Source organism: Odocoileus virginianus, chromosome 1 (genome assembly GCF_023699985.2).
Source record: "Odocoileus virginianus isolate 20LAN1187 ecotype Illinois chromosome 1, Ovbor_1.2, whole genome shotgun sequence".
In the NCBI taxonomy this organism is placed as follows: Eukaryota; Metazoa; Chordata; class Mammalia; order Artiodactyla; family Cervidae; genus Odocoileus; species Odocoileus virginianus.
In genome coordinates, this window is record NC_069674.1 from 55921826 (window position 1) to 55938419 (window position 16594).

Below are 16594 nucleotides of genomic sequence, written 5' to 3' on the forward strand. Positions count from 1 at the left end.
TCCTTTTTATGGCTGAGTAATATTACATTATATATATACGTATATAATATCAGTTTCATAACTATTTTAAACAACCACTTTGGAATGACTTTTATACTCTCTCCTATGACATTTTAAATTGGGGCAAAAGTGCATGTAACTTCCTAAATCCAGGTTTAGGCCTTGAATAACTTTTGCTTATTTGCTCACATTAAACTTAAGGCTGAAATAGAGTATGAAAGTATAGAATATAAAGAAGTAGAACATAAACATTTAAGACAGAATCAAGATCTGAGAGGCTTCAACTTGCCAAGGATCATGGGTACAAGCTAGTATTAGGAGGGAAAATGTCCTTAAAAGGTTTAATTGTTAAAAGCTAATTTCCTTGAGTTTTCTTTAGCCATGATGTTCTAAGAATGAAAGTGATGGATGTATTTCTCCAAGTACGAAAACACCAATGTCCCAGAGTTAAGTGTCTATTCTAATTGCTGTGCACTCCAGAGTCCTTCAGATTGCTCATCTGTGTTATTTTTACTTGCTAAAGCAGAGGTGTCTGGGTGATGAATTATACAAGGTGCTTCACTCAGCTCCACTGGTATGTGATAATAAATATTTCCACCGAAAGACAAGGTAAGAAAATGCTTAACATTTTCATAGTGTGTGATGCAGATTTTATTCTTGTATCTTTTTTTTTTTAACAGAGAAGTAGCTATTAAATTTTAATCTAATTATGGTATAGTCAAACAGGTGAAGATGGCAAAGTTATTTCAGAGAAATATGAAGGCTTCAATCATAAATGTGTGTCCATCCTGCCCTTCAGAACACACTGGAGAATAGCACACACGGAAGCATAATTGAGGAAGTGGAATATCCATTTGCTAAAAAGAAAATAAGGTAGTGGAGCTCTAGTAGCGAAGTGATGAAAAATGAAATACATTATAATCAAACTTCAATTTCCATTTTTCTGCAACCTTTGATATTGTGACCTAAAAAAAATACAGTGCATTTCCTCAACTCCCAATAAAGGCAAAATGACAGAGGGCTATAATCTGAATTCAATTTGTTATAGTTTTTTTGTAGCAGTAAAGAAAATGCAGAAAATAGGTTTCAAAGTAAAGGGACAGAATTAAGGGTTTGAGTAGTTTCCCAACTTTCTTTAGCTACCCATCATCCTATGGCCATGCAGGGAACACTAATTTCAATCTTGGGAGAAGCTGATGATTGCTATGACCTTTAAATATTCTAATCCCCTCTCGGTGACTGAGTTTGACACAAGCACATGGTCATAGGCTTGCCAAAGAGACATGAGAAAAAGTTTGCTAAAGGGCTTTTGGGTCTACAGTCACACCACCCTGAACACATCCTATCTTATCTGAAGGGCTTTTGAAAACATTTTTATACAGCTAAGAAAGATTCTCTGGAAGACACAGCCTCTTTTTCCTCTGGACCATATGATGGTAGCTGCCATTTTGCTATAAGCACGAGGACAAATTTGGTATGCCAATAATGGCAGAACCAAAAGATGGAAAGAACTTGGGTCCTTGGTAACATCACTAAACAGATAACCACACCCAGAACCTACTCAAGTCTGAAGCTGTGACACTCAATACATGTTCTTCTTATGTCGGCCATTTTGAGTTGGGATTTTGATTACTTGAAGCTGAAAACCTCCTAATTGACTCTCCATTCATCACTTGGGCTAGGCTAGAGTAAGATAAGTTTGTCTCTGGTCCTGGCACTGCATATTGTCATGCTTTCAAGGTCTTGTCACACCCAGAACACATAATCCAGTTCTAGACTTTTATGCCTAGGACTGCAACATTTCTTTTTATTGTTAAAAGTTCTTCTACTGGTTCCCACTTCACTATCTGGTGAAATCCAGACACTTCCATGCTGCAAATCCTTATATCTTGATCCTTGCCTCTCCTGTCAGAATTTCCTCCATTTGCCTGTCCCCTCAAGCTTCCTGCTTTTGCCATACTGAAGTACAAGCCCTCCATATCTGCGAGGGACTGGTTCCAGGATTGGTTGGATCTAAGGATGTGGAACCAGCAGATAAGAAGAGCAGACTGTAGAATTCCCTGAACCTCCTGGTCTTTCCACCTACAATTCTCACCACCTGGAATTTTCAACAGCTTCCTCCCACTGTGCCTGCCTGGTTATTCTTTTCTTTAGCTTCATGATTACACACACTCAGATATCTCTTCTTGAACAAGATGGCGGAGGAGTAGGTGGACGTGGAGTACATCTCTCTCCACAGATACATCAGGAATACATCTTCAGACACAGAAGTGCATGCAGAACGCCAGCTGAGAGCAGACAGGAGTACCTGACCAGTGGAAAAGACTATATAGAACCACGCAAACTCAACAGGATGAAGGAACTAAGGGGAAAGACAGGAGTGTTAGTAGGACTGGACCTGCCCTTGGCGGGTGGCGGGTGGGGGAACTGAAGCAGGGGTCTGATCCCCACATCAGGGCAACTGTCTGAGGCAGAGGAGGAACATTTAAGGCTGAGAGTGAACCAGCTGATCTGTGGCAACCTAAATGGAATGAGAATCAAGACAGTCCTTGCCACAGCCATACATACCCGGGACAGGGACACAGGTCCTGGAAGGTGCAGCAGCTAGGAGCTAGAGTTTAGAGATTCTGGAGCAATCCCAGACTGCTGGGAGAGATGGATCGAGGGGGTGGAAGGGAGGAGACTGTGGTGGGAAATGCCTGTGGAGGAAAGAGGGCAGCCATGGAAGCAAGGCTATACTGCTGAATCACGTGAAGGGGGTGGAGACATCACCAGAGCCTCTGTCTCCCCACAACACCAGCACCAGCAGCTGAACAATACTGAGACTGGCCCATCAAACCCCTGATGCACTGAACTGTAGAGTAGGACCCCACCCAGGGTGCCCCTTTAAGTGCCTGATGCACCGACCTACAGTGTAGGACCCCAGCCAGGGGGCCCTCTCTATGTGCCTGACGCTCTGAACAGCAGAGAAGGACCCCAGGAAAGGGAGCCAAGTGCCTGAATGGGCGGAGCTACGGAGAAAGACTCGCCAAAAAGGCCTTCTGATTGGCAGCTACAAGAGGCTCCACTACTCTGATAGGGCCATAACTCCTGCAGTGGAGGCAGCCCCTGTCCCTGCACACTTGGCGCCGCCAGGGTCCCTGTAAGCTAAGCAGCTGCTGCCCCACCTTCGTGTTCAACTGTCGCTGGGCCAGAGCTGCCACAGGCAGAAAAGGCTTGCATCTATGCACGCAGGGTCACTTTGGTAGTATCTGACTCTTTGTGATCCTGTAGACTGGCCTGTCAGGCTTTTCTGTCAGGAAGGGGGGTTCTCCAGGCAAGAATACTGGAGCGTATTGGCCTGGTTGCCATACCCTTCTAGAGCACTGTATTTCCTGCGACCCTAGCTGCCAACTCCCCTGAGTACCTGGTGCTGCCAGAACCCCTGCGACCCAAGCAGCTGCACCACCCCCACACCTGGCCTTCACAGGGCCAAACCCAAGCCCTCCAGGGCAGCCTCAGGAGCAAATCCCAGTGGATGACCCACATGCAAAAGTAGAAATAAAACCACAATTGAAACCCAGGGGCAGCATGGCTAAGGAAGAAGACCCAAAACCTTCCCACCAGCTGTACAAGCTGCAGATTAAATCCACATGATCAACTAACCAGACTCTGTATCTATGGAATATATAAAAGGTCATTGAGAATTCCCACAAAAGAAAACACACTAGTTCTGATAGCTGTGGACATTGGAGGCAAGAAAACACAGGCGTAGGACCAGATTAGAATCTGAGCTGCCCCCACAGCCGGTCCAGAGATCAGCACAGTGTTGGAGGGCGTCCTAGGGAGGGGAGGTGGACTGTGACTCCCAGCGAGGGAAAGGACGCTGACAGCAGTGACTCAAGAAAAACACTTATTATTCTATGTTTTGACATGTTCTGTAGATTCTCTTGGAATTTTTTTCCCCCCTTTTATCCTCTTCTGTTGTAGTTGTCGATTTTATTGGCACTATGAAATCTAATTAAGCTTTTGAGCTTTTTTCCCCTCAGTTAATTAGTAATTAATTATTATTAATTATTATTTCATTGTTGTTAGAAACCTCTGCCTCTACACTGGGCTTTTGCAGTTCTGTGGAGTTTTCCTTTTTTTTTTCTTTTCTCTTTTTTTAATTTTTAATTTTTCAAACCTGTTACTATTTTTCTACATTTATTCCTTTGTTTGCTTTTCCTACTGTTCTTTTCCCCTTGCAGTTAACCTTTAATGTATATAAATCTTCTTTATCTACCTCTACTTAACTTTGCATATCTATTCTTTTTTCTTTTTTTTTGTACTGTAATTATGATTTATTTTATTTTTTTTATGTGCTTTCAGTTCTTATATTTATGTGTCTTGATTCATTGTTTTATTATTATTATTTCTTTTATTTTTATTTTTTCCATTTATTTTATTAGTTGGAGGCTAATTACTTTACAACATTGCAGTGGTTTTTGATATACATTGAAATGAATTAGCCATGGATTTACTTTCTTCTTAACATATTAGTTTTATTTTCATTGCTTTATTCCCCAATTGGCAACTTACTTTAGTTTTATTTTCCAGTTTGTGCTTTGTTTGTTTTGTTCCGGTAGATACAATTTTTGGTTTCCTTTGTTCGCTGGGTCAGTCTATTGTACTTTATTTTTGTTGGACTGTTTTGATTTTGCTTATGGATGTATATGTATAGGTTTATATTCAGTCACACTTTTTGTTGTTGTTATAAACCTCTGCCTCTACACTGGGCTTTTGCAGTTCTGTGAAGTTTTCCTTTTTTTCCCCCTTTTTTCTTCCTTTTTTTTTTTTATTTTCTCTTTTTTATAGTTTTAATTTCTAATTAAAAAAAATCTATTATATTTTTCTACATTTATTCCTTGGTTTGCCTTTCCTATTGTTCTTTTCCCCCTTGCAGTTAATATTTAATGTATGCAAATCTTCTTCATCTACCTCTATTTAACTCTGCATATCTATTCTTTCTTTCTTTCCTTTCCTCTCAACATATTTGTTAGTTTTGTTTTCATTGCATTATTCCCCATTGCATCTTGTTTTAGTTTTTTTTTTCCGGTTTCTGCTTTAGTTAGTTTTGTTCTTAACTGGTAAATATAATTTTTTACTTCCTTTGTTTGCCGGGTCAGTCTACTGTATTTTATTTTTGTTGGACTGTTTTGACTTTGCTCATGGGTATATATGTATATGTGTATATTCCATTATTTTAATTATTATTTGCCTGATTTTGTAACTGCCATTTGTCTGGGGTTCATCTTTGGTTTCTCATTTTTGAACATTTAACCTCACTTAATGCCATAACAAACCACTTCTGGAATCTTCGTTCCTGACCAGAGATAAGCCCTGAGCTTTGGAGTAGGAGCACTGACTCCAAGACCCTAGACTGTATCAGAGAACTAATCCTAGGGAGTATCAAATAGTGAGAACTCACACAAAGGAAACCACTTGAATACAAGACCCAGCAACACCGAACCACCAGTAGCACCCTGTACAAGCCGCCTCATCTAAACAACTAACAAAACAAAAGTACAAACATAATTATCAGCAGACAGGGTTACCACCTCACTCAGCCTTGCCTGTCAGAGGAAAAACAAACAAACAAAAACCCAGTCTAAATCTCACCCTATATGAAGCTTACACAAACCACTGGACCAACCTTAGGAGGGCAGAGATGAAAAGGAAGAAAGAATTCAACTTTGAAGCCTGGGAAAAGGAGACCTCAAACACAATAAGTTTAAAAAATATATGAAAAGGCAGAGAAACACTACACAAATGAAGGAACAAACTAGAAACACAGAAGTCCAAATAAATGAAGAGGAAATAGGCAAACTACCTGAAAAAGAATTCAGAATAATGATAGTAAAGATCATCAAAAACCTTGAAAACAAAATGGAGAAAATGCAAGAATCAATTAACACAGACCTAGAAGAATTAAAGAATAAACATACAGAGACAAACAACACAATTACTGAAACGAAAGATACTCTAAAAGGAAACAATAGCAGAATATCTGAAGCAGAAGAATGAATCATTGAGCTGGAAGATAAAATGGTGGAAATAACTTCTGAAGAGCAGAATAAAGTAAAAAGAATGAAAAGAACTGAGGATAGTCTCAGAGACTTCTGGGACAATGTCAAACACACCAACATTCAAATTATAGGGGTACCAGAAGAAGAAGAGAAAAAGAAAGGGTATGAGAAAAATTTTGAAGAGATTATAGTTGAAAATGTCCCCAACATGGAAAAGGAAATAGTCAAGTCCAAGAGGCACAAAGAGTCCCATACTGGATAAACCCAAGGAGAAACATGCCAAGACACATACTAATCAAACTAACAAAGACTAAACCCAAAGAAAGAGAGCAAGGGAGAAGCAACAAGTAACACAGAAAGGAAACCCCATATGCCTAACAGCTGATCTTTCAGCAGAAACTCTGCAGGCCAGAAGGGAATGGCAGGATATCTACAACCAAATCCTTGTACCCAGCAAGGGTCTCATTCAAAATTGATGGAGAAATAAAATGTTTTTCAGAGAAGCAAAAGTTAAGAGAATTCAGTACCACCAAACCAGCTTTACAACAAATGTTGGGGACTTATATAGTCAAGAAATACAAGAGAAAGGGGAAGAAAAAAAGAGATCTACAAAATCAACCCCAAACAACTATGAAAATGGCAATTGGAACATGTGTGTGTGTGTGTGTGTGTGTGTGTGTGTGTGTGTGTGTGTTAGTTGCTTAGTCATGTCCAACTCTTTGCAACCCCATAGACTGCAGCCCACCAGGCCCCTCCATCCATGGGATTCTCCAGGCAAGAACGCTGGAGTGTGTTGCCATTCCCTTCTCCAAAAGGAACTATAGAAAGAAAGAAAGTGAAGTCACTCAGTCTTGTCTGACTCTTTGCGACCCCATGGACTGTAGCCTACCAGGCTCCTCCATCCATGGAATTTTCCAGGCAAGAGTACAGGAATGGGTTGCCATTTCCTTCTTCAAATTGGAACATATATATCAATAATTACTTTAAATGTAAATGGATTAAATGCTCCAACCAAAAGACACAGACTGGCTGAATGGATAAAAAAATAAGACCCATATATATGATGCCTACAAGAAACCCACTTCAGACCTCAAGACACATATAGACTGAAAGTGAGAGGATGGAAAAATATATTCCCTGCAAATGCAAAGCAAAAGAAAGCTAAAGTAACAATTCCCATATCAGACAAAATAGACCTCAAAATAAAGAAGATTACAAGAGATAAGTAAGGACACTACATAATGATCAAGGGATCAATCCAAGAGGAAGACATAACAATTGTAAATATCTATGTACCCAACATAGGAGCATCTCAATACATAAGACAGACACTAACAGACATAAAAGGAGAAATTGATAGTGACAAAATAATAGTAAGAGACCTTAACACCCCACTCACACCGATGGACAGATCATCAAAACAGAAAATTAATAAGGAAACACAGTCTTAAATGATACATTAGATGAGATGATCTCATTGATACCTTCAGGACATTCCATCCAAATGTAGAAGAATACACATTCTTGTCAAGTACACATAGAACATTCTCCAGGATAGACCACATCATGGGTCACAAATCAAACCTCAGTAAATTAAAAAAATTGAAATCGTATCAAGAGTCTTCTCTGACCACAATGATATGAGACTAGAAATCAATTACAAGAAAAAAACTGTAAGAAACACAAGCATGTGGAGATTAACCAACACAGTTCTAAATAACCAACAGGTTACTGAAGAAATCAAAAGGGAAATCAAAAAATTTCTAGAAACAAATGACAATGAAAACACAACAACTCAAAACCTATGGGATGCAGCAAAAGCATTCTGAGAGGAAAGTTTATAGCAATCTTACCTCAAGAAACAACAAAAACATCAAATAGAGAACCTAACTTTCACCTAAAACAATTGGAAAAAGAAGAATCAAAAAACCCCAAAATTAGTAGAAGGAAATAAATCACAAAGATCCAAGCAGAAATAAATGAAAAGGAAATGAAAGAAACAATAGTAAAGATTAATTAAACTAAAAGCTGGCTCTTTGAGAAGATAAACAAAATTGACAAACCTTTATCCAGACTCATCAAGAAAAAGAGAGAAAGAATCAAATCAACAAAATTAGAAATGAAAAAGGAGAGGTTACAACACACAATGCAGAAAATACAAAGGATTATAAGAGACTATTATGAACAATCATATGGCAATAAAATGGATAACCTGGAAGAAATGGACAGATTCTTAGAAAAATTCAATCTTCCAAGACTGAACCAAGAAGAAATAGAAATTATGAACAGCCCAATTACAAGCACTGAAATTGAAGCTGTGATCAAAAATCTCCCCCAAACACAAAAGCCCAGGACCAGATGGCTTCACAGGAGAATTCTATCAAACATTTAGATAAGAGTTAATGCCTATCCTTCTAAAACTCTTTCAAAAAACTGCAGAGGAAGGAACACTTCCGAATTCATTCTACAAGGCCACCATTGCCCTGATATCAAAACCAGACAAAGACAACAAAGAAAATGAAAACTATAGGCCAATATCACTGATGAACATATATGCAAAAATCCTCAAAAAAAAATTTAGCAAACAGAAATCAGCAACACATCAAAAAGCTCATACACCATGATCAAGTTGGGTTTATTCCAGGAATGCAAGGATTCTTCAATATATGCAAATCAATCAATGTGATACACCATATTAACAAATTGTAAGATAAAAATCATACGATAACCTCAACAGATGCAGAAAAAGTGTTTGACAAAATTCAGCACCCATTTATGATTAAAACTCTTCAAAAAATGGGCATAGAAGGAACCTACTTCAATTTAGTAAAGGCCATATATGATAAGCTTACAGCAAACATTATTCTCAATGGTGAAAAACTGAAAGTGTTCCCCCTAAGATCAGGAACAAGATAAGGGTGTCCAGTTTCACCACTATTATTCAACATAGTTTTGGAAGTCCTAGCTACAGCAATCAGAGAAGAATAAGAAATAAAATAAATCCAGATCAGAAAAAAAGAAGCAAAGATCTCACTGTTTTCAGATGACATGATACTGTATGTAGAAAACCCTAAAAATAGTATCAGAAAATTACTAGAGTTAATCAGTGGATTTAGCAAAGTTGCAGGATACAAAATCAATACACAGAAGTCACTTGCATTTCTATATACTAACAATGAAAAATCAGAAAGAAATTAAGGAATCAATCCCATTTGCCCTTGCAATAAAAGAATTAAATATCTAGGAATAAACTTACGGAGACAAAAAGAACTGTACATAGAAAATTATAAGACACTAAACACGAAATCAAAGATGACATAAACAGATGGAGAGCTATTCCATGTTCCTGGGTAGGAAGAATCAATATTGTGAAAATGACTATACTACCAAACACAACCTACAGATTCAGTGAGATCCCTATCAAATTACCAATAGCATTTTTCACAGAACTAGAACAAAAAATTTCATTCATATGGAAATACAAAAGACCCCGAACAGTCAAAGCAGTCTTGAGAAAGAAGAATGGAGTTGGAGGAATCAACTTTCCTGGCTTCAGATTATACTACAAAGCTACAGTCATCAAGACAGTATGGTCCTGGCACAAAAACAGAAACATAGACCAATGGAACAAGACAGAAAGCCCAGAAATAAACACACACACACACCTATGGGTACCTTGTTTTTGATAAAGGAGGCAAGAATAATCAACGGGGCAAATACAGCCTCTTCAATAAATGGTGCTGGGAAAATTGGACAGCTACATGTAAAAGAATGAAATTAGAAAACTTCCTAACACCAAACAACCACACACAAAGATAAACTCAAAATGGATTGAAGACCTAAATGTAAGACCAGAAACTACAAAACTCTTAGAGGAAAACACACGCAGAACACTCGACATAAATGAAAGCAAGATCCTCTATGACCCACCTCCTAGACTATCAGAAATAAAAACAAAAGTAAATAAGTGGGACCTGATTAAACTTAAAAGCTTTTGCACAGCAAGGGAAACTATAAGCAAGGTGAAAGAAAATCCTCTAAATGGGAGAAAATAATAACAAATGAAACAACTGACAAAGGATTAATTTCCAAAATATACAAGCAGCTCATACAACTCAATGCCAGAAAAACAAACAACCCAATCAAAAAGTGGGAAAAAGACCTAAACAGACATTTCTCCAAAGAAGACATACAGATGGCTAACAAACGCATGAAAAGATGCTCAACATCACTCATTATTAGAGACATTCAAATAAAAACTACAATGAGATATCACCTCACACCAGTTAGAATGGCCATCATCAAAATGTCTACAAACAATAAATGCTGGAGAGGGTTTAGAAAAAAGAGAACACTCTTGCACTGTTGGTCATCAGTATAGGTTTCCCAGGTGGCTCCATGGTAAAGAATCCTCCTGCCAAGCAGGAGACCTGGGTTCAATCCTTGGGTCAGAAAGATCTCCTGGAGAAGGAAATGCCTACCCACTCCAGCATTCTTGCCTGAAAAATTCCATGGACAGAGGAACCTGGCTGGACCCATGGGGTCTCAAAAGAGGTACCACTTAGTGACTAAACAACAACATAGAGGAAGAGCTCTAGCTATTGAATGAATGAGAAATAAAAATAAATATCCTAGCTCTAACTGCAATTGGAATATAACTTATCTGTTGGATCCTTACCCAGAGTAAAAGTAATTAACCTATTTGTACCAGAAATCTGCATCCCTTAAAAGCTTATTATTGCTTTCAAAACAGTACTACAACAGCAAAAAACAAGTTATCATTGTTAGCTCCTGTTAGGAGCAGGGTTTCTTCATAAGGAATCGATTAGCCTGTATTATGCCTCCATTCCTTCATAAGGAAACCATTTCCTGCTTTCCCCTACTCTCACCCACCCCACATTCACAAACACACCTCTCCTTTAGAAAACTTTCTACCTCTGCTTCAATCTTCTTCTATGTGGGGCTGACAATTCTACAACCCAGGCCACGGGGATGTGAGACTACCTCTAGGTCAATAGGATTCTTCTTTTTGTGATTTTTAAAACTAAAACTAAAAGAACACACGTGCCTCAAACAAGCCCCATGAAGAAAGCTGGTATCAAACCAGCCAATTCTAAAGGAAATCAATCCTGAATATTCACTGGAAGGACTGATGCTGAAGCTGAACCTCCAACATTTTGGCCACCTGAGGCGAGGAGCCAACACATTAGAACAGACCCTGATGCTGGGAAAGATTGAAGGCAGGAGGAGAAGGGGACGACAGAGGATGAGATGGTTGGATGGCATCACTGACTCAACAGACATGAGTTTGAGCAAGCTCCAGGAGCTGTGAAGGACAGGGAGGCCTGGTGTGCTGCAGTCCATGGAGGTCACAAAGAGTCGGACAGGACTGAGTGACTGAACAATAACAACAGAATGTACAGAATGAAGAAACAGAGGACACACACGGTTCCAGATCTTGCTTCCAGTTGTCACATAAATCAGAGCACTTTCCCTCCTTGGCTTAACTTGCAGTTTGTTTGTTTATGGAAAGTAAAATCGTATCACTTGAAAAAAGACTATCATCTTCCAACTAAAGCACATCCATGATCTCATTTAACCCTCCCAACAACTATATGCAGTAGACTGTGTCTTTATTTTATGGATAAGGAACCAGAAAGCTCAGAACAGAGAAGAAGCATGCTCAAGGCATCTGATTAATAGCTGAGCTATGATTCAAATTAGGTCATTCAGATGCCAAAATGCAAACACTTGACTTTCCTGCCTCTTTCTGAACCACTCTTTGAGCAACCTGAACACCAATTTGAATTCAGTGACCCTAGACAATAGGCAGAAAGCACAAGTCTTCTCTTCATTAATAAAAATAGATGCTATTGATATTGGTTAACTCCCGGGGGTATTACAGACTTCAATTAAATACCTTGATAAAGTGCTCTGAGAATATAAACAGGCATTGTTTTATAGACTACACTACTAAACATTTGCATCTTACAATGCCAATAACTGGGATGCAGAAAAATAGTGCTTTTTAAAAAGTAATCCAAAAAGACCCTGTGCATAAATATTTGGTATTAGTAATTTAACTGAACATTAATATGTTTGCTTCAGACACTAAGATATAATTGATATTTCAGAAGCGGGTTCCCTCAAAAGACCTTAAGTTAATCCAAAAGGCAAAACATTTCTAGAAAACTGAATCTTCCTACTATTGCAGAAAAATCAGTTAGAATTTTAATTGGTACTTCTTTAGTCTCGGTCCTTGCTCATAGACGTAATGTGACCATGATCTTCCCGGTCAATTATTAACACAAATCATGATTTGGGAATGGAGGAAAGCAAACATACACAAACCAAAGGAAGATGGATTTGTGTGTGAACCTAATTTTCCTCAGAAGAAAAACAGACATCTCCTCCAACGTAAGGGTATACTTAGATTTACTTTTCCTATTAGTAACTTATTTAGTATGGCAACAGACAAAAGGCAATCCATTAAAAAGCAATTTTCCTCTTACTCCAGGGTGTTTCATCATTTGCTATCTAGCACTCAATCAGAATGTAGCAATCCTTTAATATTTTATGAGTAGAAAACAACCAATTTGGGCATGTAGACTTCAGAAATGTGGGGGTCTTTGGTAGGCTTGCAAAATGTCGGAAATGGCCTCTGTAGTCAGTAGAGGGTGAACAACAGGTCAACTTGAAAGCTCAGATTATCGAAATTTGAAAATTATGTTTTAGATCAGATAATGGGTGTATATATACAAATATTTATGAATATATCAACACATATTTATAACTAAGAGGAAAAAAACATCAGTTTCAACTCATATACTTTCTCAAGTGGAAGACTGACTCCTGGGGACAGAGACCATATCTGGTTCACCTTTGTGCCCACAGTGTTCAACATAGTCTCTGGCATATTGTAATTAATCAGTAGATTTTTATTAAATGAATGAATAGATGCATTTGTCATCTTAGACAAAAAGAAGCCTGCCACGGAGATGTGAAAAACCAGACCTGAGCAGGTACTAAGCAAGTTGCAGCAGCATGTTGGAGGCCTTCTCTGCTTCTCTGCAGCAGAAGGTTCTCACCTTCTGAAATGGTGCATAGTGTCTGGAACACCTCCAGGGATCCCAGAGGTATTTGCCTTTATTCTTACTTGGTTACCTCAGCCCATAGGAATGGGATTCTCTCCTGGTTCCTGGCTTGACTACCAGGTCCTCAAAAATCTGGGGCGGGTGCTCTTCACCAGGCAGAGGTAGGAATATGAGCACGTAGTGAAGTCTGCTACTCATTACTCAAGGACACAAATGTCATAAGTAGCCAAGACAGAACCCTGCTGCCTGTTGTCCCCAACATTCTCCTTCTAGTCCACCATATTTCTGTTCTGTGCTAACTTGTAGCATAATGGACACATGTCCATTGGGCAAAGGAGAAAAGCAGAAAGCTGGGTATGACAGTCAAAGCACACAAGAGCATACCTTCTGCCATCATCAAGATGAGAGCAGAGAGCCAAAGCAGGCCACTGGGGAAGACAAAAATGAAGGCAGGACAAGAAAAGGACACTGCAGGGCAGTAATCTGGACACAGGATATACCAGCCAAGCAGACTGTGACTGTTCTCATTTCTGAAAATCTTGGATAGTCATCAGTGCCTTTTAGCAAGTGACTGTCTATACTTTTCCCCATCAAATTGAGATAAACAGGAAATAGTCAAGCTTATCAGACTGAGGAATTCAGGAGGACATTTTTGATTCAGGACTTTAATTCTTCAGTGGAATACCTAGTAAGCTACACAGCAGACATAAATCTCTACAAGTTAGTGAAATGAAGAGTAGGAAGGATAACTCAGGTCAAGGATTGAGGTAAAAATGAAATGTTAGCACTGGTGATAAGTGAACCTAAGCAGACTACACAGACATCTCTCAGGATAGGTTGTTACTCTTTTAATGCAAAAATGACCTAATTTGGGCTCATAAATAATGAATTTTCATGGGAGTTCCACACCCACTTTGGTTTCTTCTCCCACCCACATTGGGAGGATGATAACACTTGCTGTTCTTGGTCAAACAGGCTCAAATTCTTAGCTTTTTTCCTTATTAAGTTCTACATTTTAAAATTTACCTCAGCAGTGATGGTAGTCAGTTTTACACTGTAAATAAAACATAACCCCCTTTTCAATTTCATCTTTAGATTCCTCCCCAACAATCATTACAGACCATTATTTTACACTCTCAAACAGGTGACTAAATATTTATGCTTTCATAATAATACCGAACACTAGACATTCCTCTGGTATAAATAGCTTTCGTTGGTGCCTATGTTATTAAGTCTACAAGAAAAGATTTATATGTGTGTCGGCTCTATAGCTGTTATAGGGAATGGAGTTTAGCTACTATAGGGAGACTCAGTGTTAACAATGATTGTAGGCCAGGTTAAATCAGATTTGCCTTAACTGGTTAAAGCCAAATTATGCCAGGGAGCAAAAGGCAAGAAAATTATCATGCTCTCTATTTCTAGGTATCCTCTCTTAAATTCTGTAACACTGTGTAAGGAAGGAAAAGAGCAATAAACATATTTCTGACCACATTTTTCATGATCAGCTACTCATTTCCTTCAACAATTCTATCTTTCATACAGAAAGGATTCTAAGGAAGTAAAATACCAGAAGCAAGAGAGTTTCATTAAAGTGTGCAATTTTTCTTTATATAAGAAAGATGTTTCAAAAAGCAAAAAGAAAATGATCTACTGATAGCTTAAAAATGATTTTTTAAGAAGAAACCCATAGATCTTTTCCTAAACAGAGCAATATACACTCTTACAATATTTTTAATTTGGTCACAATACCCACACATTTTTCCATTCCTGTAGATTTTAATATTTATTCCCAGAGCAGACATGCAGAAATACATACACGGGAAAACTGAGTCAAAGAATGTTTGGTCCACGGGAATGATGCCCATGCTCAGCTGTCAGCACCTTGGGAACCCTGCTTGTAGGTCAGAGCAACCCCAGAAACTGGATCTCTGCCAAGCTTCAAACCCTGTGGGAAACGAGGGTACTTACGCAGCTCTCCCACTTTCAGGATTTCACACAGCATCTTGGTCAGCTCTATACTACTGCGGCCAAAGGGACATTCATGCTTATCTTCTCGGCTACTATTCTCAAGCACAATCTGCAAGCAGGAAAGGAAAGAGGTCAGAAAGGTAAGTCAGTTTACAGAAAACATCAAAAGTGTTGGCTGTATTGTAATAGAGAAACAGATACACTCCAGACCACCAAACTAGGTCTCTTGGGAGCAGAACAAAATTGTACTCTAAGTATAGCCTCTGTATATAGGGCTGGAAACTCTCTTGTTTTCCAAATCTCCTAAAACCACTTCCAACTCTGTAAAAGGATATTTTGCTCATCAGTTTCCACTTACACAGAGGTGCCCATGGAGAGTTTTAAAAAATAGTACAATAAAGACTTTTTACATAAGTAACAAAACCACCCTCTTATTCTCCCAGTCATATCTTCCCTTTCCTGGGAATAGCAGCTCTCCTTTAACAACTTCAGCTCCTACAGTTTCTTTCTTTTTTTTTTAAATATTCTTTTCCACTATGGTGTATCATCAGGTATAGAATACAGTTCTCTATGCTATACAGTAGGACCTTGTTGTCTCCCCATTCTATATCTAAAAGCTTGAAAGAAAGTGAAAGTCGCTCAGTTGTGTCCAACTCTTTGCAACCCCATGGACTGTATAGTCCATGGAATTCTCCAGGCCAGAATACTGGAGTGGGTAGTCTTTCCCTTCCAGTGGATCTTCCCAACCCAGGAATTGAACTGGAGCCTCCTGCATTGCAGGCAGATTCTTTACCAACTGAGCTATAAGGGAAACTATGTAAAAGCTTCAGTTCAGTTCAGTTCAGTCGCTCAGTCATGTCCGACTCTCTGTGACCCATGAATCGCAGCACGCCAGGCCTCCTTGTCCACCACCAACTCCCAGAGTCTACTCAAACTCATGCCCATCCAGTCGGTGATACCATCCAGCCATCTCATCCTCTGTCGTCCCCTTCTCCTCCTGCCCACAATCCCTCCAAGCATCAGGGTCTTTTCCAGTGAGTCAACTCTTTGCATGAGGTGGCCAAAGTATTGGAGTTTCAGCTTCAGCATCAGTCCTTCCAATGAACGCCCAGGACTGATCTCCTTTAGGATGGACTGGCTGGATCTCCTTGCAGTCCAAGGGACTCTCAAGAGTCTTCTCCAACATTATAGTTCAAAAGCATCAATTTTGCAGCGCTCAGCTTTCCTCGCAGTCCAACTCTCACATCCACACATGACCACTGGAAAAAATCACAGCCTTGACCAGATGGACCTTTGCTGGCAAAGTAATGTATCTGCTTTCTAGGTTGGTCATAACTTTCCTTCCAAGGAGTAAGCATCTTTTAATTTCATGGCTGCAATCGCTATCTGCAGTGATTTGGGAGCCCCAAAAAATAAAGTCTGACACTGTTTCTACTGTCTCCCCATATATTTCCCATGAAGTGATGGGACCCTGCTAATCCTAAC

General features: G+C 39.1%; 1 protein-coding gene across 6 annotated transcripts in view; it reads right to left on the reverse strand.

Moving 5' to 3' along the window:
* Positions 1–16594, reverse strand: part of ELMO1 (engulfment and cell motility 1) — a 573189-nt gene that overhangs the window by 245553 nt on the left and 311042 nt on the right. For all 6 annotated transcript variants that reach the window (XM_070468476.1, XM_070468480.1, XM_070468477.1 and 3 more), the window contains one exon: positions 15110–15218. In XM_070468476.1, coding sequence (XP_070324577.1) covers positions 15110–15218 — 109 coding nt within the window. The remainder of the gene's footprint in view (positions 1–15109; positions 15219–16594) is intronic.